This window comes from Clavelina lepadiformis, chromosome 8 (assembly GCF_947623445.1).
Source record: "Clavelina lepadiformis chromosome 8, kaClaLepa1.1, whole genome shotgun sequence".
NCBI classification, from domain to species: Eukaryota; Metazoa; Chordata; class Ascidiacea; order Aplousobranchia; family Clavelinidae; genus Clavelina; species Clavelina lepadiformis.
The window spans coordinates 16,749,937-16,775,245 of record NC_135247.1 but is presented as its reverse complement, the minus strand read 5'-3'; the positions used below and the strand labels follow the sequence as shown (position 1 = coordinate 16,775,245).

Genomic DNA, 25,309 nt, shown 5'->3' with positions numbered 1-25,309 from the left:
AGAAATATACTAGAAAAAGTTTATAGCATGTTTTTTTAAATCACTCCTTTACATTTTGCACAATATTTAATAAAAGTTGCAGTAAAAAGTTGCATGAAAAATAGAAAAAAGTTGCAATATAAAATTCCTGCAAACAGCTTAAAACATCATACTACATAAACTCTGAGTATTTAGGAAGCTGCCGGAAGCTGTAAAAAAAAGTTGCAAAAACTTGCCCTAGTAATAACATTTAAATAGCGCCTTATTCCGATAAGAAAAATGCTCCAAGGCGCTAAAAAATCTGTGTAGTAAGAGGCTAAGAGCTAACGGCTGTAACGGGTGAAGGTTTTTTAAGCAATTTTATTCGGTTATGTTTTTCAGATCTGGTTTATGAAAATCAGTTATGGCTAAGTTATATTTACCAAAATACAAAACTAATTACTTTTGCCTAAAGGCTCTGGTTGCTGCAAATTTCAATGGAACAAAACTTGAGGCCAAGGTTTGTGAAGACTTGGTAAAGCTGCCCAGGTAAAATAGCTGTGTATAAAGGTTTTACGTTATACTCGCTAATTGGGTGATAAATTGTGTAATTGAACTTTCGGCAGATTGGAAAAAGATGGACAGGTTTTTGATGACAGCAATACAATTGCTCGATTATTGGGTGGAGATGCATTGTGGGGCACTAACCTTCAGGAAAATGCCCAAATACATCAGTGGATAGAATTTGCTGACTGCGAAATCAATCCCTCTGTTTGCACTTGGACTTTTCCTTTCCTAGGTGTGAAGAATTATAATAAACAGGTCTGTGTTTTAATGTAATTTTTTAGATCCTGTTCTCAACTCTTGCTTTATTTTTCTTAGCATAACATTGACCTATCACTTATTAACTCAAATGTGTGATTGCAAAAGGGTTTAAAAATAAGCCATTTTTTATCTTACAAAATTTTGATTATATTTAATCTAATTTAAATTTAATTTCAGGATATGGCCTATGCCAGTGAATATGTGAAAAAGTGCCTTAAGATCTTAGATGACCATTTACTTCACCATATGTACTTGGTTGGAGAGCGTATTACTCAAGCTGATGTTGCATGTGCTGCTGCGCTTTTGCTTGCGTATCAAGTGGTACGTTCAAGTTTTTGGATTGTGGTGCTGATACCGTTTGAGATGTTACACAAATACGCAAATTTGAGTACTCTCGCTAACATGTGGTTCACTTTAGTAGCTCCACCATTCCACTACAAACATGACGTTAACTTGTCTTTAAAAATAGGCCTACTGTACACAACCACTCGGACCAGTGAACCTGTATATATGTACTAACTGGTATAGAGTACAAGTTACATTTAAATATACATGAATATGCATTTTATTAACCATAGTAGCAGATGAACATTGGCTACTGAATATTGAATACTGATACATTTATTTTAGAAACGCTATCAGTTGTGATGTGGGGTAGCATGACTTCGTGTATATAACTGGCATATCACTGTCAGTGAAAACAGTTTTGTAATGTTGGCTATCAGTTTATATTTTTTGAAGGTACTGGATGTTAAGAGTCGGTCAGCTTTTATAAACACAACCAGGTGGTTTAGAACGATCATTAACCAACCTCAGTTTAAGCAAGAACTTACTGCAGCTGGATGTGGTGATAATAATAATGAAATCGCTCTTTGCGAGGAAACTCCAAAATTTGATAAAAACACTTTTGAAGAAATGCAAAAAAAGTATTTGTTGACTGGCTCAGATAATAAGTAAGCACTGACGTTGTTGTTGTGCTACATGTTACCTGTGTTATTTGTGATTATTGAAACTTTGCATGTAAACAATACTGTGTTTTTTCATTAACATACTTGTCAACAAGCTAAGATACAGATATGTGGAACTATGCATTTCCAGTGACGCTCTATAATTCATGCTTCATGTAGGTCAGCTGGAGATAGCAATAGTCCCTCAAACAATAAGCCAAAATCTGCGGCACAATTAAAGAAAGAAGCAAAGAAACGAGAGAAGATGGAAAAATTTAATGCCAAAAATAAGAAAATGCAAGAACAAAGCAAAGCCCAAGAGGTAGCAACGAATACTGGGTGCAAAGCATAAACTTGTACGAGTCATTTTGATCTAACAAAGTGTTTTGAACCTGGGAGTTCTGCAGGTTGAGGCTTTTCCTCTGGGGTTGCTAACATTTTATTTACTTGAAACAAATTTTATTCGCAAATAAGATGATTTAAGATAGGGAACAGTTAATCCAAGTTGGTGTCGCCCCCCTACCATGAGCTGTCAGAAGATAACTTCACAGGAATTTAGTGATAAAAAGTTCTGTTTTTCAAGAAAAGTAGTCATAGTCTAATACTGGATTGTTAATGCCTAACCTAGCTCCTGGGAAAGTATTGAATAGTTTACACAAGGTAATTTCCTCAAAACAATGCAGCATGAATTTTTTTGTTACATAATGACAATGTTTAGAATTAAATTCTTTTGTTTGCTATTGCAATGAGATTACAGAAAAGGAGGTGAAATTCATGAAAGTGGAATAAAACCAAAGCGACAAAAACTGGGGATTAATGACTGATTAAAAAAGTTTGCTAAACACTGATGTTAGGAAACTTCAATTATCTTTTTAGAACAAAAAAGCAAAGAGCAATGAAAAAACTGAAAAGACAGTGATAAAATATGAAAAAAGTACACCACCTGGTGAAAAGAAAGATATTTCTGGTATGTGGACTTTGAATATTGCCAGTATTTGGGAAATTGAACAATTGTGCAATAACTTTAAAAATGTGTATATTTCATTTATTCATTTGCTTTCGTTTGTTTCATTTTTCATCATTGCCGTGACGATGACAAAAATAGTCTTTTTTGATAATAGCAAGCACTAATGCATAACTACTATCAAGTTAAGTTAGTTTTATGCTTTTAGTGTCATCTAATATATCATTTTTAAAGGTGAGATGCCTAGCAGTTACAGTCCACAGTATGTAGAAGCAGCTTGGTACCAGTGGTGGGAAGAAATGGGCCTTTTTAAGCCTGAATACGGAGTAAGCGTAAAATAACCAAACTTTATCGAAAAAACATTGTGCATGCAAAGTGCTACAGTACTTCTTGGTATTATTAAATCATTCTTTCGCTTACTTTTATTCTGATATCAGAGGAAATCTGCCAATGAAGATAATCCAAAAGGCACGTTTACAATCTGCTTGCCTCCACCAAATGTCACTGGTAGTCTACATTTGGGCCATGCTTTGACAAACACAATAGAAGATGTATTAACGAGGTGCAATTCTTAAGTTTTTAATCATTGTTTATAACATTTTATTAAAATTTTATCGAAATTAATTAGAAATAATGTAAAAAACATGTAGTTTCCAATCAAGTGCCATAATTAAAGCTTGGGTGGTTTGTTATTTTCGATGATTAGATGGCACAGGATGAGGGGAGAGACAGTGTTGTGGAACCCGGGCACCGACCATGCTGGGATTGCCACCCAAGTATGTGATTTTAGTAACATCTGCGTGATACTTTATTTATGAACACTTTTGTTGTATTCGAAATTTTACAACCAATTTATGCTATTGCAATGTCAACATAATGTCATCACGTCTACGTGTCATAAAGATACATCATATTTTATAGGTTGTAGTAGAGAAAAAAATTTGGAAAGAGAAGAAATTAACGAGGCATGATTTGGGCAGGGAAGCATTTGTCGAAGAAGTTTGGAAGTGGAAACAAGTGTAAGCTCTCTTATTAGCTTTTATACTATGTATAGCACTTTATAAAATACTAATGCATTCATATTTAATAAAAGCTAGCATGTTAAACTAAATGGTTTATAGATAGGTTATAAAATAATGCCTTATACTTTTCCTTTTCTTTTCTTATTGTTTTGCTTTCATAAATAAACCATAAACCATGGTTAGTTCTTTGCATAGCTTAAATCTAAACTTTGCTTTGTGTAAAATATTAAGTTTTTCAAGTATTTTGCAACAATCTCTCAGCTTAGATTCATCTATTTGTAAGTTTAAAAATGTACTTTTGTTAGTGACTGCAGCCATTGTAACAATTGCATTGATACCTCAATATTTCAGGAAAGGCAACAGGATATTTGAACAACTTCGCAAACTCGGTTCATCCTTGGACTGGAGCCGAGAATTTTTCACGATGAACGAGCGTTTGAGCAATGCTGTAAAATACTGCTTTGTAACTTTGCACGATCGTGGAACAATCTTCCGAAGCAATCGATTGGTAAACTGGTCATGCACGCTAAAGTCAGCCATATCAGATATAGAGGTAATAGATAGTGTAGATATCACGTGATAGATAGATTAGATTAGGCAGTAATTTCTAAACATTTGTTAAAATTGATCATTATCTGGTGAACCACGAAAAAATACAAACATTGCGCAAAATTTTGAAAAATATGAAAATTCTTTAAAAAAAATAATGGCGTTTGTAAAGTATAAGTTTGTGTTTCTAGTGTTTTAGTTTTTGTCACTGCAGAGTTTCCTTCACCCGATTTTTTCTCTCGCAGGTTAACAAGCAGGAATTAACAGGGAGGACCATGTTAAGTGTGCCTGGCTACGAGGACAAAATTGAGTTTGGGGTAATCATTTCATTCGCTTATCCAGTCATTGATGGAAATGTTGGTGAAGAATTGATTGTAGCAACCACGAGAATTGAAACGATGCTTGGCGATACGGCCGTTGCTGTACACCCTGAGGATGATCGTTATAAGGTGATTATTGTCTGCAAATTATTGTTTTATTCATAGAATTGGGCAATTATCAATTATTGTATTCAGAAGATTTTACTCCTTGTGTGAAAGCAATTTTCTTTGCATTCTTAACCACTTGATTGTTAAGCGGCTTAATTAATACTGTTCAACAAATAGGACTTTTCAATATTTTTCAAATTTTTGAAAATGGTGAAAAATATCGGAATCGTAGTCAAATTTTTGCAATCTTTTGTGAATTGGCATTATTTTGAGTAAGAAATATTTAAATATGTAGGCCTATGTTTTCCCAATTAATGACCAGATCAAAATCTCGTAAATTGTAGAAATGCCAGTTTTGAATATACTGTACCAGTACTCTAATTTCTGATATATTCCTCCAGCATTTGCATGGAAAGTATGTCCAACATCCGTTCTGTGATAGGAAGCTTCCAATAGTCTGTGATGAGATGGTGGAGAGAGATTTTGGCACAGGTGCCGTCAAGATAACACCATCTCACGATCCAAATGATTATGAATGTGGAAAGGTAACCTGAATTAAGTTTTAAAGAAATTGGAAGTAAATTTTAGCAATTTGTTTATTGTACATTGACAAAGTCGTTCTAGTTCTATTAACTGTGGCGACACAGCTACTCACACTTTTTATTATGCATATTACTTTCAAAATGGCTATGTTACAATGATTACTAGTAAAAATCTCTAATGCCAGAAATGGCAAATACGGTTTAATTGTATATTCTACTAATCTTGCTTCACATGTTACATAATATTCGTTGATTTTAAAAGAAGTGTTTCACAGCCTTTTTTCGATTTTTGTTTGAAAGGAAACTGATTGATAGGCAAACATCCAAACAGTTTCAGAATGATTTGTCCGCCGTGCCGATTTAGTCAACCTCATCTTTGTAATATAATCAAAGAATTGAGTACACCAACCATACAGTGTGCACATTACTTTTCAGAGTTTAGGACATTTGTTTAAACTAATTTTTCAATAACTGACAACATTTCGTTATATATATTCAAAAACTGACTGTGAAAAAAAATTACATCATATAGAAGCGGTGTAATTGTATAAATTTTTGTACAACTTTATCAATGTAAAGTTTGACAAACTTTTGAATTTTGCAGCAACATGAATAGTGTTATCTTCAGTCTTTGTAAACATATTATGACATATGTAAATACTTTATTTGTCAACATTCCTTTAAATAGTGCTGTTTGCCCAATATATGATGGGTCAGGCATTCTAATACATTTCATCTTTTATATACAGAGGCACAATCTTCAGTTCATTAACATTTTCTCGGATAATGGTGACGTCATCAACACGGGAACAGAATTTGATGGGATGAAGAGGTTTCAAGCTCGAACTGCCGTGCTTAAAGCGCTCCAGGATAAGGGGTTGTACAAGGAGACGAAAGACAACCCCATGGTTGTTCCCATTTGCAGGTGGACCTTATGATTTTGCCATTACATGATCTTACTGACTGCGATCTGCATTCTGACCCTTATGTTTGAAGAATCTGCCAAATTACTGCCTCCAAAGACTTTGCTTAGTCTGAAAATAAATATTTCAGTACTTAGCTAGCAAGTCATTCACTGCGTTTTGTATTAGTTTCACTTTACTTCCATTGTTATGGAGATTGCTGTAGATAGGCTCTTGCAGCTCTGAGCAAACACCCATACCAATAACCATGCTACTTTTGTACTAGTCGATCAAAGGACATTGTTGAACCCTTGATTAAAGTGCAGTGGTTCATGAATTGCAAAGAAGCTGCAGAAAAATCAGTAGAAGCCGTAAAGAATGGAGACCTCAAACTTATACCCGACATGCATTGTAAAACTTGGTAAAACACTTGTTGCATTTATGCCAAAAATAACCACAACAAATACCAATAACTAAAAGTAGTTACGGTAACACCTATGGTTAAACAGAGTGGTTGATGGTTATAGAAATCTTTCTGGGACCTTATATGCTTTGATTCGTACTTGGCAATGTTATTCCAGGTATCACTGGCTTGAAAACATACGGGACTGGTGCATATCACGTCAGTTATGGTGGGGTCACAGGATTCCTGCATATTTTGTCACTGTTGATGACCCGTCTGTGCCTAAAGGGGAGGTAAGTCGTAAATTTGAAATATGAGTTTTATTTCACAGACCAAACACTTCCCTTGAGACTAAGCAATTGCAAAAGAGGAGTTTGAGTCATATATTATAGCTGACTTTTAAATGTGGCGTTCCTTCATTATACATGTATTTGTAAAATGTTTCCTTAATAATTATGTTAAAATTTTCCTCCATGAATTTTATTCCCTCACAATCCCATCTTTGTATTCAGGAGCTGGATGGTGAGTATTGGATATCAGGAATGACAGAGGAAGAGGCAAAAGGGAAAGCTGCAAAGAAGTTCAACGTTTGTAAATCAAAGATCACGCTCAGGCAGGATGAAGATGTGTTGGACACTTGGTTCTCATCTGGACTTCTTCCATTTTCAATATTCGACTGGCCTAATGAGGTAATTCTCAGACAACGCTGCCAAATTTGATGAATGACATATCAGATGTAACATTGTTTTAAATTTTTGTGAAAAAGGTGTTCTGAGAATTTCTGGGTCATTTAAGATTTTAACTAAGCAATTTCTGAAAGAAATTTTGCTCAAAAATTAACTGTTATACTTAGAATTGGTCTTGTAAGTCAGCATTATTCCAAGTAATCATCAGTGTTGTCTATTTTGAGGCTTTACAGTTGTTGTTATGTCGCTGTCTCCGTCAGAATTAAAAAGTGTTGTTTCTTTTACTTCAGACCAATGATTTGAGCACATTTTTCCCCAATACCTTACTGGAGACCGGCCATGACATTCTGTTTTTCTGGGTGGCCAGAATGACCATGTTCTCCATCTTGATGACCGGTGACTGTCCAAAGTTGATTGAAAACTAGTTTTTCTTAATTTCATCAACTAGTTGATTCGTTATGAACGTTTTCATACTTACAGTATTGCATAAGTTTAACCCTATAATATGCTTTGTAGTTTAAAGCTTATTGACTACTTTATGGAGCGTTGATTGTTTTAAATGGTGACTATAACTCATCTTCTGTTTAAGGGAAGCTTCCATTCAAGGAAGTATATCTTCACGCGATGGTTCGTGACGCGCACGGGAGAAAAATGAGCAAGTCACTTGGAAATGTGATAGATCCACTTGACGTTGTAAATGGAATAACTTTAGAGGTAAAACTTTCATGGTTTTGAACGAATACCAGAGTTGAGGCGTTATTTTTGTTGCTCTGTTTCGATGAGCATGAACAGCTAAATGAATGCTAAATACTTAAATTGCTAAATACTTTGAATTAAACTTTTGCTTGTTTTGTTGTTGTGTGTTTGTCTACTAGTCGCTGTCTACTGTTTTGCTTATATTTTGTTTTGTGTATAACGTGTACTTTACAGCTCTATCATTGCTTTTTATATTAGTACATCAAAAACGTAGTTCTTGATACTTTTTGTTGATACTTGGTCATGTTCCTTTGTTGGTTTTCTTGGTTTTCTTATCTATTTGCATCTTATCTGCTGGCTACTGTGGTCTTAGTTTAATGAGCAAGATGATGCAGTTTTAATATTCAAGATTATTCGCAATTCACTGTATTGTAGGAGCTTCATCAAACCTTGTTGATGGGCAATCTCGATGCACGAGAGATTGAACGAGCAAAAGCCGGTCAAAAGCAAGATTATCCCAACGGCATCCCTGAATGCGGCAGTGATGCCCTGCGATTTGCTTTGTGTGCTTACACGTGCCAAGGTTTGTGGTCTGTTTAAAGTGAAAGTGAGAAAGAAAAAATGACATTGCAAATATTGGTTACCATTTTTTCATTTTCATGTTTTTCTAGAGCAGTTAAACTAATTTTGCTTCCAATAACGCCCTCTTAATAAAAAGCTAACCTATAGTATGCTTTCAGTGTAGTATGAAGCTTTACAATATGATCCAACTAATGCTGCATTTCTTCTAGTAGCATCATAAAAATTTGACCACATATATTTATTTACAACTTTAGGTCGTGACATCAACTTGGATGTTCTGCGAATCCTTGGATATCGACATTTTTGCAACAAGCTTTGGAATGCATTCAAGTTTGCTTTGAAAGGATTAGGAGAAAATTTTCAACCAACGCAATCTGCTAAAGTAGGTTTATTGCGCTCCACTCTATCAACCAAAAGAAATAAAAAGGCTTGTTAACTTTCTTTCCTTAATTTATACACAGCGTTTCCCCTTTAGTTGTAAAGCACTTCTAATAAGCAGTAAATCTGTTTAGCCAAGCGGGAAGGAGAGCCTTGTAGATCGGTGGATTTTAAGCAAACTGTCAAAAGCCATTGATTCAAGTAGTCGGGGCTTGGAAACGTATGAATTCCCACTTTACACAACTGGGGTTTACAACTTCTGGCTTTATGAACTTTGCGATGTATACTTGGTGAGTTGCAGTCAACAATTTGCTGGGCAGTAGTCTATATACCTGTTGTGCAATCAGTTTAGTGTTCTTTGGAAAATTAACCGTATGATTAACGCTGTAGTTGTAGATTGTAGAAGGTACAAGTTTAAGAACAAATTTTCTGCTATGGCATGTACTGCCTTTCATAAAACACTGGTTAGAAGTACCTGTATTAAGCATCTGGATAATTTCAGGATGCATACAGTGTGCTACTTGCCGGAAAATATGCAAGGAAGCAAAATAGATTAAATTCAAAACTTTTTAAAATCTCGAGGATTTTAAAAATCATGTCTTTGTCGAGATCGCAAGATTTTGTTCATTTCTTTGCCACGATCTGTGACGTGATAAAATAATTTAGTTCTGAATGGCAGGAATGTCTCAAGCCGATATTTTCTGGAACCGATAAAAGTGCAATCACCACGTCACGCAATGTTCTCTACACCTGCCTTGAGACAGCGCTTCGGCTCACTCATCCTCTCATGCCATTCATCAGCGAGGAACTATGGCAACGGTTACCTAGGAGACCCAACGAAACGGCGCCAAGTGTGTCTGTGACAGAGTGGCCAGAGAATCAGGTAGTTTTTTTGTGTTTTCCTTGATTCCGTCTTAATCTTACAAACCCAAATTGTTTTGGAGTAACTTTTCTGCTTTTGGAATTTTTATTATGAGTTGAGTACATTAAATTAACATTTGAATGCCTTTAGAATCATCCAATTATTAAATCAGTGTCCAAATTTTTGGATTCTTAAAGGTGGTGTTTATTGTTTATGGGGACATCATGTTTTTGTTAGTATAATTGGAAAGATGAAGAGATTGAAAACGACATGGATTTAGCGATGAACATAACCAAGGTTACAAGGTCTTTAAGGGCAGAATACAACTTGACTAAGACAAAGGCTGAACGTAAGTTAATACGATTGAATTTGAAAAGAGAGTTTAGTAATTTTATTACCGTAATTTATTACCATTACTATTATTATTGTTAACGTTGCCATTGCTTCCGCAGTGTACATTCACTGTGTAGATGAAATTGCTGATGTCATTCGAAGACATGCTGACATCATTCAAACTCTCTCCTACTCGTCCCTCGTCAAAGTACTTACTTCATCAGAGAAACCTCCACCAGGCTGTGCTGTTGCAATTGTGAATGATAAGTGCGACATAAACTTATTGCTTAAGGTAAGTCCGCATCAGTATCGTCAAGCGTCAACCTGCACTTGCTTTTGATTAAGAGCAGACATTTTTTTAAGCTGCAAAGTAAATGTAAAATGCAAAAAGCTAAAATGGTTTTCTAGCACTTGCAGTCTTGCACCCATGAGTTTTAGAGTCACCCATGGTGACCCATTATGAGTTTTAAACTGATAAGCGATTGGAAAACAATATTTCGTTAACAATTGTTATTGAACTCTGTTTTGTTAATAAATCTGATAATTTCAACTAAACAAACCAAAAAGGGTCACCACGTAGCAAATTATGCTTGTGGTTGCAATTGTGTATTGCGGCAATTTTAGTTTTATTTTAAGTAACATTATTTTTAACGCTACTGGTACCTAGCAAACTGCAGCAACTGTTTTAAACTCAACTTCTCCACGTAGTTTTTGAGTGAAGTGAGAAATGTATAACTTAGTGTCTGACCTTGGGCTTGTATGTTCTCCTATGTATGTTCTATTATTGGAGCTTCGACTTTCCTTAATCCAACTTAATCAAATACCCTAACTTCAAGAACTTTTTGTAGGGCTTGATTGACATTGAAAAGGAAATAAGCAAGCTTCAAGCAAAGCAAGTTGACCAAGCTAAGAAGCTATCATCCCTCAAAGAGAAAAGAAATAAGCCCGAATACAAGAGCAAAGTACCAGAAGCTGTACAAAAAGCAGATCTGGAAAAGGTAGGAGACTGTTCATCTCTTGATATCTGCCTAGCACAGACCTACTCGTAAGGTGTAAGCTGCACGCAACAAAGTGACTAAGCTTCCTTGTGCTTATTATGTACAGTATATCAACATAGGTCTTAGGGTCATATTTACTATGTTAATTACGCTATATATTGCAAACTCTGTATCGGCTTACTGTTGTGTATATCACAAAAAGTCAACTACCAATACATGGAGTGTGTTATTAATGAGTATGATTTGCTGTTGGATAATGTCCAGCGTCTAGCTAGGGTCTTTCTAAAAGCCAATGTAAGCATGCTACGTTTATTTTTGAAATGTTAGAATTGAAATATGTGGAGCGGTGTAATTTATAGCTGTACAGTAAGCAGATTTCTGGACAAAAATGCATATTCTTTTATGCAATGGTCCTGTGTGATATGTACTACTGATAACATATGTAACTATACTTGACAAACTATGAAATACTGAGATTCAGAATCTATCCAGGGACCAAAAGCTGCACAATGTACATGCAATGCAGAGAAAATTTGATAACAACTCAATTAATATTGCAACAACAGTAGATGCTACAGCAAGTCTTTATTCTTCAAGACACAGCAGCAAATGTATGAAATCATTTAACACATGAAAATATGCTTTCAGTAAAACTTAGTACAGTAAGATTGAAATGCGGCTTTAATGAGAATTACAAGTCCCACATTATCTGTGACATTTACGGCAGCGATGGGTTGACAAGACGTCCCATAAAGAGAATGTTGTTGGTTTGTTTCTCCCACAGCATAAAATGGAATGGGTGATTGAACACAGCATAGAATGGTAAGCTTAGAAAGATGGCTGATGCTTCAAATACCCCTGCAGCTACCGTGCCGTTTTGATCCACCTAGTGGTGGAGGACACAATTAATTGTCATATCAAGGCACATTGGATTTAAAAAAAAATAAAGCTGCTGGTTCCAGGTTGGTTCAAGATATGGATGATTCAACCAATGTCTGTGGTTTGAATAGACCTTGGGTTACAATTACCTGGGTTTAATCGTTAGTAGATGAATTGGCCGACCACCAAAGCTACATATTGAAATTGGATTCTTTATGCTGCTATGTAACTTGTGTACACACTGTGAAGAAATGTTTACTTACCCTGATGAACGTCTTATGTTTTGCTCCTTCAATGAATAAATTCCGCATACCGTTCATACCAGAAAGGTCAGCTTGTCCATTCATAAAAAGACTTTCAATGCCCATAGATTGTAAGTAACTGACCATGTCCTTTTCCACGTTCATCTCAAATATAGGCAGCGAAACAATAGCCTAAACATATGCTTTTATTTTGCCAATATGGATACGGGAAAGTTAGTGCTTACAAATGCAGGTAATTTTTCACATGAAATTAATTTTGTTGACACATCAGAATGGTTGGTCTTATGCATTACTTAGTTATTAATTGAGCACAAGTTTATTTCACTAAAAATATATTTTTTTCTATATGGAACAAACAAAACCTACGTCTGTTAGTCTTTCTGCTGGCAACCTTTCCATTACCCTTGAAAGTGTCTCAGAGGTTAATCTTTTTCCAGTTTCAACGTATGGTTGTTTGTTGTCATCATAGACAAGCATCATGCTCACTTCTGGATCTCTCGCTGTTTCAAAACAACTGTTCTCATGAATTTCAATCTTGGCCTAATGTCAAGGCTAGTCTCCCAGCTCAGTAAATGAAACTACATAGTTTTTGATGCTGAGATGCATAATTAGCACTAGCAGCTATTTCTTATGTGATGAGATGTTAATGCTGAAATAAAATCCTAGGATTTGTGAAGTTCTCTCAATTTTTTTGCACACTTTCATGCACAAAGTTGCATAAAATTACCAGATATTCAACCTATGGCTGCTTGTGCAAAGTAAAAGAAACACCATAATCCTACCATTAGGCACAGTTGTAAATACCATTCAAGTAACTTGGGCCAGTTTGGTCATTGATAAAAATTATGGTTTGAATTAGGAAAGTCTTCTGCACAGAATGACTATTTTTTGTTGCTTTTTTCAATAAAAAAAATTCTGACCTCCACTTTTATACGGAAGGTCAAGGAAATACAAATCGGTGTCTTCATCATAGTAAACTTTTATATCGAAACGTTGATCCATGAATGGTTGATCTGGTATTTGAACGTCGTCTGACACCACAAAAGGTGATGTGAATTTAGTTTCAAATGGGGTCTTCCAAAATGCCTGAAAAATGGGAGGAGTTTAGCTGGTCCTGCAGAGATTTTGGTGAAGAGATTGGTTGACCCACTGATGCAAATGGGTCTGAAATATACGGTGGTTACCCATTCACAAAAAAAACAAAAATTTTTCATCTACCTCGAAATATATTGCGGACACAAGAATTAACCGTGTCAGTGGACTAATTGAATCTGGCTGAAAGAGTTCAGAGATGTGATTGGATGTTTGTACTGCAACCCATTCATTAATGGCTTGTCTTGTGTTTTCTCCATCATTTTCGAAGTCAACCTAGCAACAGTGAATAAACATGGATACTGGAAAAATTAGCTGGAATTTTTGTGCAAAACTCTTTAAATTTACAGCTGTTTTCTGTTGGCGGGTTTTTAACACAATTATCTTCAAACAACGATTTGAAAAAAATATCAAACTCATAACTTTTCATCAATAACTTTTGAAGTGCGTTATAAGATATTACATTGCATTACACAAGAAGAGAAACTAAACGTTTTAAAATCATTTTACCCTTTCAATTTTGGCTCCAAAGAATGCAGTTTTACCAAGGAAAGTATCTAGGAAGTTTTCCGTCTTTGCCCCAAACAGTTTACTTGCAGTACGTAGGGTAATCACTGGGCCAAGATTCTCATAGCGTTCATAAATGCAGTAAAATGGGACGTAGCTGAAGAAAGGAACCATCATCGTTAAATTGTGAATCAGTATGTTTGTAATGATATCCGTAGTTTAACGATGATCAAGGTGAAAATGTTGAATCAGTCGCACAACATTTTACTAATCATGCACACTCAGCATAGTGGATGCTTATATACATATTGCAGTGTATGTGTGTAAGTGTTTGTCACACAAAATTACTCTCTGGTTTTCATGTATTGACTTGTTATTTGTCACTCACTTATCTAGAGTCTCATTGTATCTCAAAACTTGTCTCAACTCTTCGGCAGTGTTTCCATTGGTACCCATCAGTATCATTGACAGGCCCATAGATATAACCAATGGTGAGATCAGGATGTTTTCGTCCGGTCCATCTGTCTCCGCGATCTGGTGAAAAAGGTCCAATGCAAACGCTCTGTTTGCTGCAGCAATCTCATTGACCCTGTTGAGAGGAAGCATTAAATCGTATTTCACCGAGATAGTTTTAAAAGTGACGTCATACGTTTTGTCGTTGATTTCGAGTTCAAATTTTGACAGAATGATATTATAACACCCAATACTTTCTTTACCGAAAACAGTTTTAATTCAGTCGTGTGAACTTGATTTATGAAAATAAACCGGCAAACCAAAAATCATGACAAGTATGAGCAGTGCACTTAAATGGACACCAAAAGGTCTTGCCATGCTGTATGTGCACAAACCTGCATGATTCGTATTTTTCATTGATGAGTTCAACCTTCACTCCTTCCCATGAATTACTCAGCACTGAACCAATCAGCACCAGCAGCAGAAAAACTTTTAACACCATGACTAAGTAATCTTATTATTCTAATTATGAAAAAGATACTTGTTCTGTAAATGATTCTCGCTGCGCTGTACGTACGTTATCAAAGGTTTTGAGTATTTCACTTTCGTATCTGCTATGTGGTGGTGTACTTGGTGCTCAATTTTCATTGGTCGAATGATTACTTATTAAAACTCAAGTCCACATGAGATGACGTCAATGTCTTGAGCTCGGTCGTCCAGACCCTGCGTTAACGTGTTGTTGTTGTCAACTTCTGAAAGGATTTGCTTGGAGCTCTCTTCCCTAATTTGGTGAGGTACATCCGGTATCGGTGACTGTTGGCAAATTTCAATCCACTTAGTTCTCCAAACTGACTTTGCGCCGTAAAAACTTTGCCGCAATATCTTGAAGTATCAGAAATGTGGAAAAGACGTCGATTAGTTTAGCTGCTGATTGAATCTCGGCCACTCTAAAATTTCGGAAATTTCATTTTGAAAACTAACATCTTGCGCAAATTTGAGATAATCCCAAAATCGCAAATCTTTCCGCTTTGTTCACCACTCAATGCATTCAAAATCTATATTACCTGGTATTCACTATGAAACACGTTAAGTTCTCAGTCATATACTCACGTCACTTGTCCTGCTAATAGTCATTAATACTTGAAGATTTATCCGCACTAGCGTAACGCTCGCCTGGCTTTGGTGCTTTTGGCTAACCACTTTTCCTGGCCAACGTCACTGAAGAAATGCTTGTTTATCGCGCTACTTAGCCAAGCACGTACGCCTTGGGCTGTGAGAAACACCCGCGCGGTTTTCATGTTTACCACGACATTTCATCTGCGTGCTATTGATCGTACGTTGAAGCATTGTGCACACTCGAGAGTTTTGAAAAATTCCTTCTTCTGTTAAGGAAATCATTAATAACGTACGATTGGTCAATTCTTCCAAACGAACAACATAATGTACGGTGTAAAGCGGAATGATTGCGTACATTTTCGATAGCAGTCAACCTTTTTCACCAACGCCATAAACCAATGTTTGCAAGTTTATTTATAGCAGTAAGTAGAAAGCATGCGATACATTGGAAACGTGCCACAGGAAAACAAAGAAAGCGTTGGAAGACTGCCGCTTATATACAACACCATTCTAGTTTTCTCTTAGTCGCTAAGGGCTTCCCTCTGTCGATGTTAACGTCCAGGCTCTGCTATTCTGCCCATAAACAACGGCATTTTGGTGTAGGTCTCCCTCAGAATTACGATGAACGGGTGGTTGCAATCTATCTGCACTGGATTGGACTTGAATACCACATCTTGCCCGAGTGAAGCACCCGCTGTTGTACCTTCCATGTTCACCTACGACCAGTGAGGCGAAAATTTTAAATGAGATTTATTTGACTGAGCGAGATTGTCTTACTGCTTGTCAGTCTCGTTTTCTCCACAATTATTTGTTTACATCAGTGATTGACTGGTTTCAAACGGTTTAATTATTTCGAAATATTGCGGCACGTACCGACATTTTGAATGTCAACTTAAGAAGTGTTTTTAGTTTGGTTTAATCACGGAGTCTTAACCAGATACAGCGTGTTATTCCGATTATGCAGTACATAGCATCTTTAGAGGCATAGAAATAATTTATGTGAAACAAATTCCAAAAACGAATTCCACCACTCACATCCAGAAAGGTTTTGTGCTCCATTGCTCCCACGGCCAGATTATTGTCCCTGCTAATTCCCGATAAGTCCGCAGCCGCCACGCTAAAGAGATCCTCAATCCCCATTCTCGCCAAGATCTCCTGCAAATCCCTGCCGTATTCCAGGCGGAATTGCGGCAACATCAGTTGTACCTGGAATGAAGAAATCAGTGGGAGTATGACAACTTCCACAGAAAAGACAATTCATCGGTTTTGCAAATTTGTCTTTATTTGAAAATTGTTGTTGACATGTACAATGTAGTGGTTTATCTTTGTGAAAGTAATAGTTGTTAGGGCGAGTAGTTGTTACGCAAATGAATGCAGACACGGTACAACGTACACTCTGCTTCCTTTTTCTCGATGTTGTATAGAAAAGTGTATCTTCGGTAAGTCGTTTTTCAAGAACTTGCATACCGGCCTTGCTCCGATCATACGGCAAAATAATCTCCATCGCTACTCTGTATTTTCCCGAACCTGTATTGACAACTGTTTATGAAACGGGACCCTATTTCCCACAGCATAGTACTAAAGTCTAATGTCTTTAATAGTAAATTTTCTGCTTAAAGCTATCTTACTTGAATGGTAGGGGATTTGTATCCACTGCGCGGCTAGCTCAAACGAATCTGACAAACTGAGCAGCATTTCGGCTTGCATGAAGTTGGTTTCGTAAACTTCGCCGTCAAATCGTCTAAAATTAGCCCGCTTATGTCTCAGGAAAGGGATTTTCCATTTCCCCTGTATTCATTACGTAAAGTAATTTGATGACGACGTTTTAGGCTTCATGGGAAACAGGGGAAACTGTTACTAACGTTGAAATAGAGCGTTGATACCAAAGCCAGCTTCGTGTTTGATGAAATGGTGTCGGGAGGCATCGCCTCCTGAATCGTGTTTTGGGTGACGTTCGCCACCCAGCGGTTGATTGTCGCTCGTGCAAGGTCGGGATTGCCGCTGAAATCGACCTAAGTTTTAAAAAAATCTTCTGAAAGCTGCAAAGAACTGCACATGGGTGAACGAAATTGCCTTTGTATATACAGTAGACTGCGTAGGGAAATGCGTTTGAATTATGTCCGTATTTTTTCACAACTATATCAGACAGCGAAAACTATTCTTTCTGTACCTGCATCAGTGGCGCACCGTAGTACTTCTCTGTCCCACGAATAAATTGCTCCTCAAAATCCTCCGTTTTTTCCCCGAATAACCTGTTGGCCGACACCAGAGTGAAACCATGATCCGGAGTGAACAGCTCCTCCAACATCTTCTCGTACAACCTCGGAATACGATTCGAATCGCTGTTGTAATTACATCGCATCAGAATAATTATTGAAATGACGAAAACTGTTGAAACGCGTAATTATCAGACAATTTTTTGAACTAAGCTCTGGTAATCGTGTATCATATCATATCAATATTGTAGTTTTTTGTAAGCGACCCACTAGCAGTTTAATGGAGAAAATAATTCATAAATTCTGGTTAAATAAGCTTGCATCTTGCTCGGCACTCATCATAAGGATTCTGTTTTGACCAGGGAGGATGCTTACACTAAGCTGTATCCCAAAGTATTGATGATTTGCTCTTTTGTTTTTCCTCTTGCTCCGTACAAAGTCATCGAGAGTCCGGATGCAACCGCGTACGGTGAGATGAAGAAGTTGCCGTCAGGAGTCGCGCGTGCCACAGCTCTGAAGAGTCGATGAGCGAAGTATTTGTTGGCGATTGATGTCGTCCTCCATACGTGCCGGCTGCTGGCTCGAGGAATCCTCCTGGAATATGACTTTTTATCAAAGCAAAGTGCAAAGAATACGAGATTGTTGACGTTAAGTTCTACCAAGTTTTAATCCCAAATTTATAGGGTAACTATGGTTTAGCTTTAACAAAATCATACTGACGTCAATTTGGCAAAAAGTTAGCACTACCACAACTACTAGAGTTTTCGTTTATGCGCTATGTAAGGTTTCACTAAGAAATCGACCGTTTTCTTAGTTTTTTTATCAAACATGTGTTCTCATGGAGAATATTAAAGTTACTATGATTCTTGTGTTTTCCATTTCGTGGCTTGTGTGCTGCATACGCCGCAGTGAACACTTGCAGACAACGCACTTACCGCAGGCGAACTTGTTTGTTGGTGTCGTCGCCTTTAACGCTGCAAATAACTTGAAGCAGGCAAAAGATTATGATAACCTGGAACACTTTGGTCATATTTTTTTGCAATAAAACGTCCGATTATCTGAAAGTGAAAGCGTTTACTCGTTTAAACAAGTCGCTAAAAGACTATTAAATAAAAACTCTTTCAATCCTTCAAAAAACTGTATAATGAGTTAGTTGTTGACAAACGCATTGCGCAAAAATGAAAGGAATCCCCTCACACGTAGGTATTACTGGCTCATAACAAGCTTGAAGCACTTTAGGCTGCAGCTTTGCAAATTGACTTCCTGTACAATTCAGTTTCGCTCATTTTTTTCATCGAGATTATGCAACGCCCAAACATAGTGAGAGCTCTGTCGCGTTAACCTTGCGTACAAATAGTTTTATATCTCTGTGTTCTGAAAAAGACTTCAACTGTCACGATTTTTGCTTGCCTATTAACGCTGGCGATTCCACGCCAACTGGAAAGCGATAGCATCATTCTCCGCAACCACCCACTTATAAATGCTTCACTGCAGTATGAGTTACATGAAAACTTGTGACGTCACCAGTTTCCTGATTCGATAGTTGAAGATCTAGAGTGTGTTCCGGCCAATCAAATCCTTCAAAATAAGGTCAGATTTTGGCCAGTTGAATGGGAATAGCTACCTCAGGAAATGGGCCGTTAACCACTATCACTTCATACAAGGTTATACAACTAAATATGATGCCTGACTTTAGCCGACAAATACCAACCTGTAACTCATATTTCCAATGCAATATGATCTGTCTGTGGACTCGTTTACGCGAGTGTTGGAAATAGTTTTTCCTGTCTTTTAAATGTCTTTGTCACAAATAAAGCCCGCTTTGGTGAAGGTGCCGTGTCATCGTATACATCTTTGATTATGATGGTCATTAGTTCAGCAATGAACTGGATTTTGTTGACCCATGTTCAATGCCAACTGTATTCACAGATTAATCGAGCAAGGCATTGTTACTTGTATAATGTGTTTAATGGCTATTTGAAAGAGATTAGTTTGATACACAGAGTAAGTTACTTAGGGAAATGGATTCGTTAAAAAACAAAACAAAGGCTAATACTATATACGTCCATTTATTTTCAGGTCCAACAAATGGAGATCGAAATTACCAAGATGAAGCAAGCTCAACAAAATTTCGAGAAGATGTTGAACGCATGATGGCGCACTAATATCACATTATAGCAACGCTTTAAAGGCTTTCCTGCTCTTTACGCCTTCCATTTGCTTATGCCATTTCTCATCACAATTGTTTATGCCTAGCTTAATTACGAGGTTCTTCTGTAGATTATAGTGGTTGGCGGTTCAAAGTTGGTGTGTGGTGTTGGTTATGCAACTTTTATTTTCGACCTAACAAATTACGCATAAAAGCTTTACCCAAGTTAGAATTTTAGCTTTATCCTAATCACATTATGTGTATTTTATACGAGACGTTTCCGTTTTATTTAATTCGTCATTGTGCACAAGGTCGCCAAACATTTTTTTGGCCCCGAGTCTGAACAAAGTTTTGTCATCAATGGTCATATTCAAGAAATTAGTTGGTCCCTCTCTGAAGGTTGGGGCTACTTTTTTAAGAAGAATTATATATTTACTGCGCAAAATTTCCATTCAGTTAAATAGTAAAGCTTACACTTAATTCTATTTGCTTTGCCCGAAGTTCAAACCTTCTTGATTTGTGGTTCTCTAAACTCACGGGACCTACAGCTAACCTGTTCCAAAATTCAGAGGCTTGGTTGTGCACACATGGTGTCGTTTTTGTACAATGGAGTCTATCCGCCGCAAGTGGTAAGAAATCGGCTTGATTGTTTTATTAAGCTAAAGTACTTGCAATGCTGCTTCGGATTTTCGTAAAACGTACAGTACATGAAACCGTAAATAAAGGCGTTGTGTGCCCTTGTAAAAAGGCCTAATTTCTTGGTTAATTTTATTATAAAATGAAATTACTAAAAATGCATATAGGGGAGGGTGGGGTAAAGCGGACCACCTAAGGCTTAATGGTTACAATTCACTAATTTCACCAAAACATTTGACTTGTTTGTTTTGAGAGTTAACTCTAAGGTATTTCGCTAATTTTTGAAGTGCCCTTTTATTGATTGCTTGCTTTCTTACATAATTTTTTTTTGATTTAAAAGCACCTCCAATAGTCCACTTTACCCCACATGTGAGGGGTAAAGTGGACCACCGTAAGTTTTGAGTAAACAAGGCAATTTGTTCCACATCACAATCAATTTATTTACAAATTGTCATCATAAGCGAAGTAGTTATGAAAGTAATCGCAGTTCACCATCAATTTTTAAAAACATAATTCACAAATAAAGTTGTCATCCTCTTCATTACACCCAGAGCAGGCTTCATGCGCCCATCGCATGCATTTGGAGCACTGGATCCACCCATCATTCTCGGATGATTTGGAATACAATTCGTTGCAGTAAAAGCATTCTGCATCTACGTTATTATCACTTTCATCGATGATGACCTGGAGCTTTAGAAGCTTTCTTCATAGAACGCTTTTTCGATGAACTTGTTTTACTGCTGTTGCCAGATACCGCGGATTGGCTACGATTCGTTGCAGCCAACTGCTTCTTGTATGGTGAACTGGTTAAAATAGCAGTTGCACCTCTCTTAGACTTCCTCTTTTGGCGAGTGTGAGCTGCTTTCGGCATAGGAAGCAGTTCAACAGGACTTATAATTGTGAAACTGGAATTTGCATCTTCAGGAGAGGACGGTTGGGCTACATCTAAGTTATTGGCTGTGCAGGTAACGATTCAGGCATCTCGGGAAAACCAGCCGCATCTAAGCCAATATTTCTGCCATCACACAAGTCAATGCTAGTTGAACTAACATTAACGGAGTAAGATTCGGTGTTGGTTGGAACAGGATCAATAGGAATATCAGTAACATCCGATGGAGCAACCACTGGTCCACTTTACCCCCACCTCTTGGTTACTATCATTTTGACTGTTGGCCAAATTTTGGCTAGTCAGTAAGCGGAATGAACCTATGTAATGCGTACGTGATACAGTAAAGCTCCTTTCTACCATTCAACCAAACTTCTACCTTATGCATGTAAAATAAAATCTAAGTTACAAGACATACCTTTCAATAGATCAGAGAGTACAAAAATCGAATTCCGTGCCTTTTCTTGCCTGCTTTTCCACGTAACCTCGAATAATGGCGTCTGCAACCACGTTATGTCATGCTTCACTAAACTTAGTGGTATCCGCGCGGTTAAAAAACTTTATTACGAAAATAAGAGGGATGTGCCACTTTACCCCGTTGGTCCGCTTTACACCACCTTCCCCTACTCGAAAAATCTCGCATGGGGCTCCCTGAAATTTTGCATGTCAATTTAGTATGCCTTAGGCCAGGGCCTCTTAAACGTTTTGGTTCTGCGACCCATTGAAGGGTAACCTACACGTTAATAATGTTAAAACAATAAACGTCCAATTACAAATCGCAAGTAGTATTTTGTCTGTTGCAAAATCATACAAGTGCACACAATCCACCAAAGTACAGTAATCATAACCTGCAGTAATAAATGGAAACAGTAAAGCGTGTAAAAAATTAACAAAAACAATTAAATTTGTTTCAGGACCTCAAACGGGGTCGCGACCCACAGTTTGAGAAGCCCTGCCTTAGGCGATTACTTTATAAAATTCTAATAATACTGATAACGTATGGAACTATACTTGACAAACTATGAAATAATGAGACTCAGAATCTATCCAGGAACCAAAAGTTGCACAATGTACATGCAATGCAGAGAAAATTTGATAAAAACTCAATTAATATTGCAACAACAGTAGATGCTGTCTTTATTCTTTAAGACACAGCAGCAAATGTATGAAATCATTTAAAACATGGAAATATCCTTTTAGTAAAACGTATTACTGTAATGGAATAAGGTTGCTGGTAACGATTGTCCAGATAATCCAACCATTACAGTGGTTATAAGCAGGGGAAGCAAATGAACTGGCGATTTGATGAGTCTCAAATGCTCCAGTCGTTACTGTCTTTTCACAGCCAGGTTCATCTACTGATGTAGAAATAGCAGATCAATTCCGATGATATTGAAAAGTCAGCGTCGACTTCCAATCGAGACCTGGATGCGTCTTATGATAAGATCTCTGACAGATCTCAGTAGCACTCTGATACTTTTCTTTCAATGGTTTTATTGATAATTATTGCTTACAGACGTCTTGATAACTAAGGTACCTGTACCGAATAAGGCCCGGTCCCGAATAAGGCCCATTGCTCATATTTCGCAAACCCGTGCAAATAAATGAAAGATTTTGTCCCTACATAAAAACTAATATAAATTCATGATGGTTTACCAGATTTCATCCTTGTCACGTGATCAACCGATTCGCTAGAGCACAACAAAAATTTGATATTTGCAGTTAAGGTGGTTTTGTTAATTTAGAAAAAAAGTAAGTGAGAATTTGGCCGGTTAAATGAACTGTTGTCAGCCGGCTGAAGTTTTCATGTAACAACCAACTTAGTATTGAAAAGGATAATGCACTTTTTTTTGCTAAAATTTTTCTGATGATAAAAATGTGACATTTTTTTCGTGGATTCCACATGCGCCTAATAAGGCCCATACAAGATGCTTGGCTAATTTATGTCCAGACTTCAAGAGTGGTTCCAGTCATCAGTTGGCAAATTGTTGCAGTTACTTTGATGCGCCTAGTGGAATCTTTTTAAATGTTTGTACAACTTAAAATGTGAAATTTCTAATAATGTTATATGTTGTCTATTACTATGTTTTGAATCAAAATACTCACAAAATTGGTGGGCCTTATTAGGAGCCTATGCTCCTAATAAGGCCCATTTTTTGGAATTTTTAATTTCTTTATAAAAATTTTTTGGGGGGTAGTCAGGTATTGTGGTTTTAATATGTTGTAGTCATATACCCTCACTAATAGAATACGATTTTTCAGTCTATTCTCATTTGTGGTTCTTGAGTTATTTTCAAAAAAGTGTTAGGTGGGCCTTATTCGGTACAGGTACCTTATAGACTTGATTACACTGCAAATAAGTAGACTGTTGTTGGATGAAAACAGAAATATCGGAGATAATATACCGGAGCCTGAGAAACCTTGTACTGAAACTTAGCAAAATTTTGACAGGCCCATAGATATAACCAATGGTGAGATCAGGATGTTTTCGTCCGGTCCATCTGTCTCCGCGATCTGGTGAAAAGGGTTCAATGCAAACGCTCTGTTTGCAGCAGCAATCTCATTGACCCTGTTTAGAGGAAGCATAATATCGTATTTCACCAAGATAGTTTGAAAAGTGACTTCATACGTTTTGTCGTTGATTTCATGTTCAAGTTTTGACAGAATGATATTATAAAATCAAATATTTTGTTTACCCAAAACAGTTTTCATCCAATCGTTTGAACTTGGATTATTTTGCTAACAGATATTAACGGTAAACAGTGTTTCCATACCGTCATTTTCCATTACTGTTTTCTATCGCACCAGTGGGTAAAGGTCACACGTTTTGATAAAGCAGCTGCAATCGTTTGACTACGGCTGAAGTGCTTGCAATGATATTAATTGAGTTCTTGTGTAACAAACCTAATGCAATAAGTAGCCTAAAGCTCAAATAATAGAAGACAGTAGTGTGTTTTTTTACATCTTATTTAAATTAATGTTTACGGTGAATAGATGTGTGCTTTATTTTGCCGAAGTTGCCGCTTAAAAACTTTCATAAATATTTTGCTGGTAAAATACTTTGAAATTCTCTGCTAACTAGACGTATTGTAGGGGTTGTGAACGTTGTTAATTTTGCTTGATCGATTGTTCGCTAAACTGACTCCATTGATAGCGCATTCATTAACCCCTGATAGCCAGTTAAGCATCACAGTACCAGAACCAAACTGTCAATGTCTTGAATAATGATTTATTATGGGTTCTCAACGAAACGGTTACTGTATACTGTTTTCAGAGCACAGAATAAAGGTCCATTCGGTAGACTGCAAATTACAGACCCTAATATCAGAACTAACGCATTGAGCGCTGTAGTACGAATGACGTAATTCGGAAGTAATCAAAATTGGGTCGTGTATACCAAACACGGCCAAAATATAGCACAACGCTTGTTGATAAACACACAAAATAGAACACAAATAACATTATAACATCATCAGATCTGCACGAGAATTCCGTACGAAAAAGGGCTAATTATGACAATTAGCACAATACCATGAAAAATACAAGGAGAATTATTTCTAGTTATAATATGAACGTGTACGTCTGTATCGGTTACAGATGCAAACTTTACTCTAGGTTCAACAAAAATGTAAGTTTAGCTAGTTAATAAACGCAATATTATGTAAGAATATAGCACGTGTGATGGATTGAACGAAATCACTTTCTTTGCTTTGCACTCCGTTTTCACCATTCAGAATGATAAATAATCTGTATTATGAATTTATGATCCTTTCGAAAATAACGTGCTATGTGTTTCTATTCAAACACCGTGTTTAGATGGTGCACCATGGAGTTTTGAATGTAAATGTAGTTGTTGTGGTTGTTTATTGTAGGTGTAGAAGGCTCCTGCGTAAAAATTAAATTTTATTATAATTTCTTTAGGAAAAAGTTATTGGTTGTAGCTGCATTACAAGAAACTTAATTAAAAATCAAACAAAATTTTTCCCAAAAAAACAGATAGGCTTAGTAATCAACGAACCACGACTATAGAGCACTCA

At 36.8% G+C, this 25,309-nt stretch overlaps 3 protein-coding genes across 3 annotated transcripts; 1 reads left to right on the top strand and 2 right to left on the bottom strand.

The window, feature by feature from the left end:
• Positions 1-358: 358 nt before the first annotated feature.
• On the top strand, positions 359-20,499 carry LOC143468378 (valine--tRNA ligase-like). The gene is made up of 27 exons (XM_076965560.1): positions 359-507; positions 585-780; positions 961-1,104; positions 1,525-1,736; positions 1,911-2,052; positions 2,607-2,697; positions 2,929-3,020; positions 3,132-3,256; positions 3,401-3,470; positions 3,616-3,713; positions 4,068-4,269; positions 4,511-4,714; positions 5,095-5,238; positions 5,985-6,160; positions 6,424-6,558; positions 6,719-6,833; positions 7,053-7,229; positions 7,517-7,622; positions 7,816-7,940; positions 8,358-8,505; positions 8,759-8,886; positions 9,017-9,172; positions 9,562-9,765; positions 9,982-10,093; positions 10,197-10,369; positions 10,926-11,075; positions 19,681-20,499. Exons 1-27 carry the CDS (start codon positions 383-385, stop codon positions 19,753-19,755), a joined length of 3,825 nt encoding a protein of 1,274 aa, XP_076821675.1. The 5' UTR covers positions 359-382; the 3' UTR covers positions 19,756-20,499.
• LOC143468395 (leukocyte elastase inhibitor-like) lies at positions 11,371-15,002 on the bottom strand. Its single transcript, XM_076965583.1, has 8 exons — positions 14,665-15,002; positions 14,205-14,405; positions 13,820-13,973; positions 13,436-13,585; positions 13,138-13,303; positions 12,584-12,717; positions 12,218-12,388; positions 11,371-11,961 (listed from the first exon to the last, which is right to left on the bottom strand). The coding sequence occupies exons 1-8, from the start codon at positions 14,769-14,771 to the stop codon at positions 11,794-11,796; spliced, it is 1,251 nt and encodes a 416-aa protein (XP_076821698.1). The 5' UTR covers positions 14,772-15,002; the 3' UTR covers positions 11,371-11,793.
• Positions 15,782-18,695, bottom strand: LOC143468394 (leukocyte elastase inhibitor A-like). The gene is made up of 8 exons (XM_076965582.1): positions 18,537-18,695; positions 17,977-18,195; positions 17,556-17,727; positions 17,248-17,397; positions 17,014-17,173; positions 16,779-16,912; positions 16,421-16,591; positions 15,782-16,101 (listed from the first exon to the last, which is right to left on the bottom strand). Exons 1-8 carry the CDS (start codon positions 18,629-18,631, stop codon positions 15,937-15,939), a joined length of 1,266 nt encoding a protein of 421 aa, XP_076821697.1. The 5' UTR covers positions 18,632-18,695; the 3' UTR covers positions 15,782-15,936.
• Positions 20,500-25,309: the final 4,810 nt, after the last annotated feature.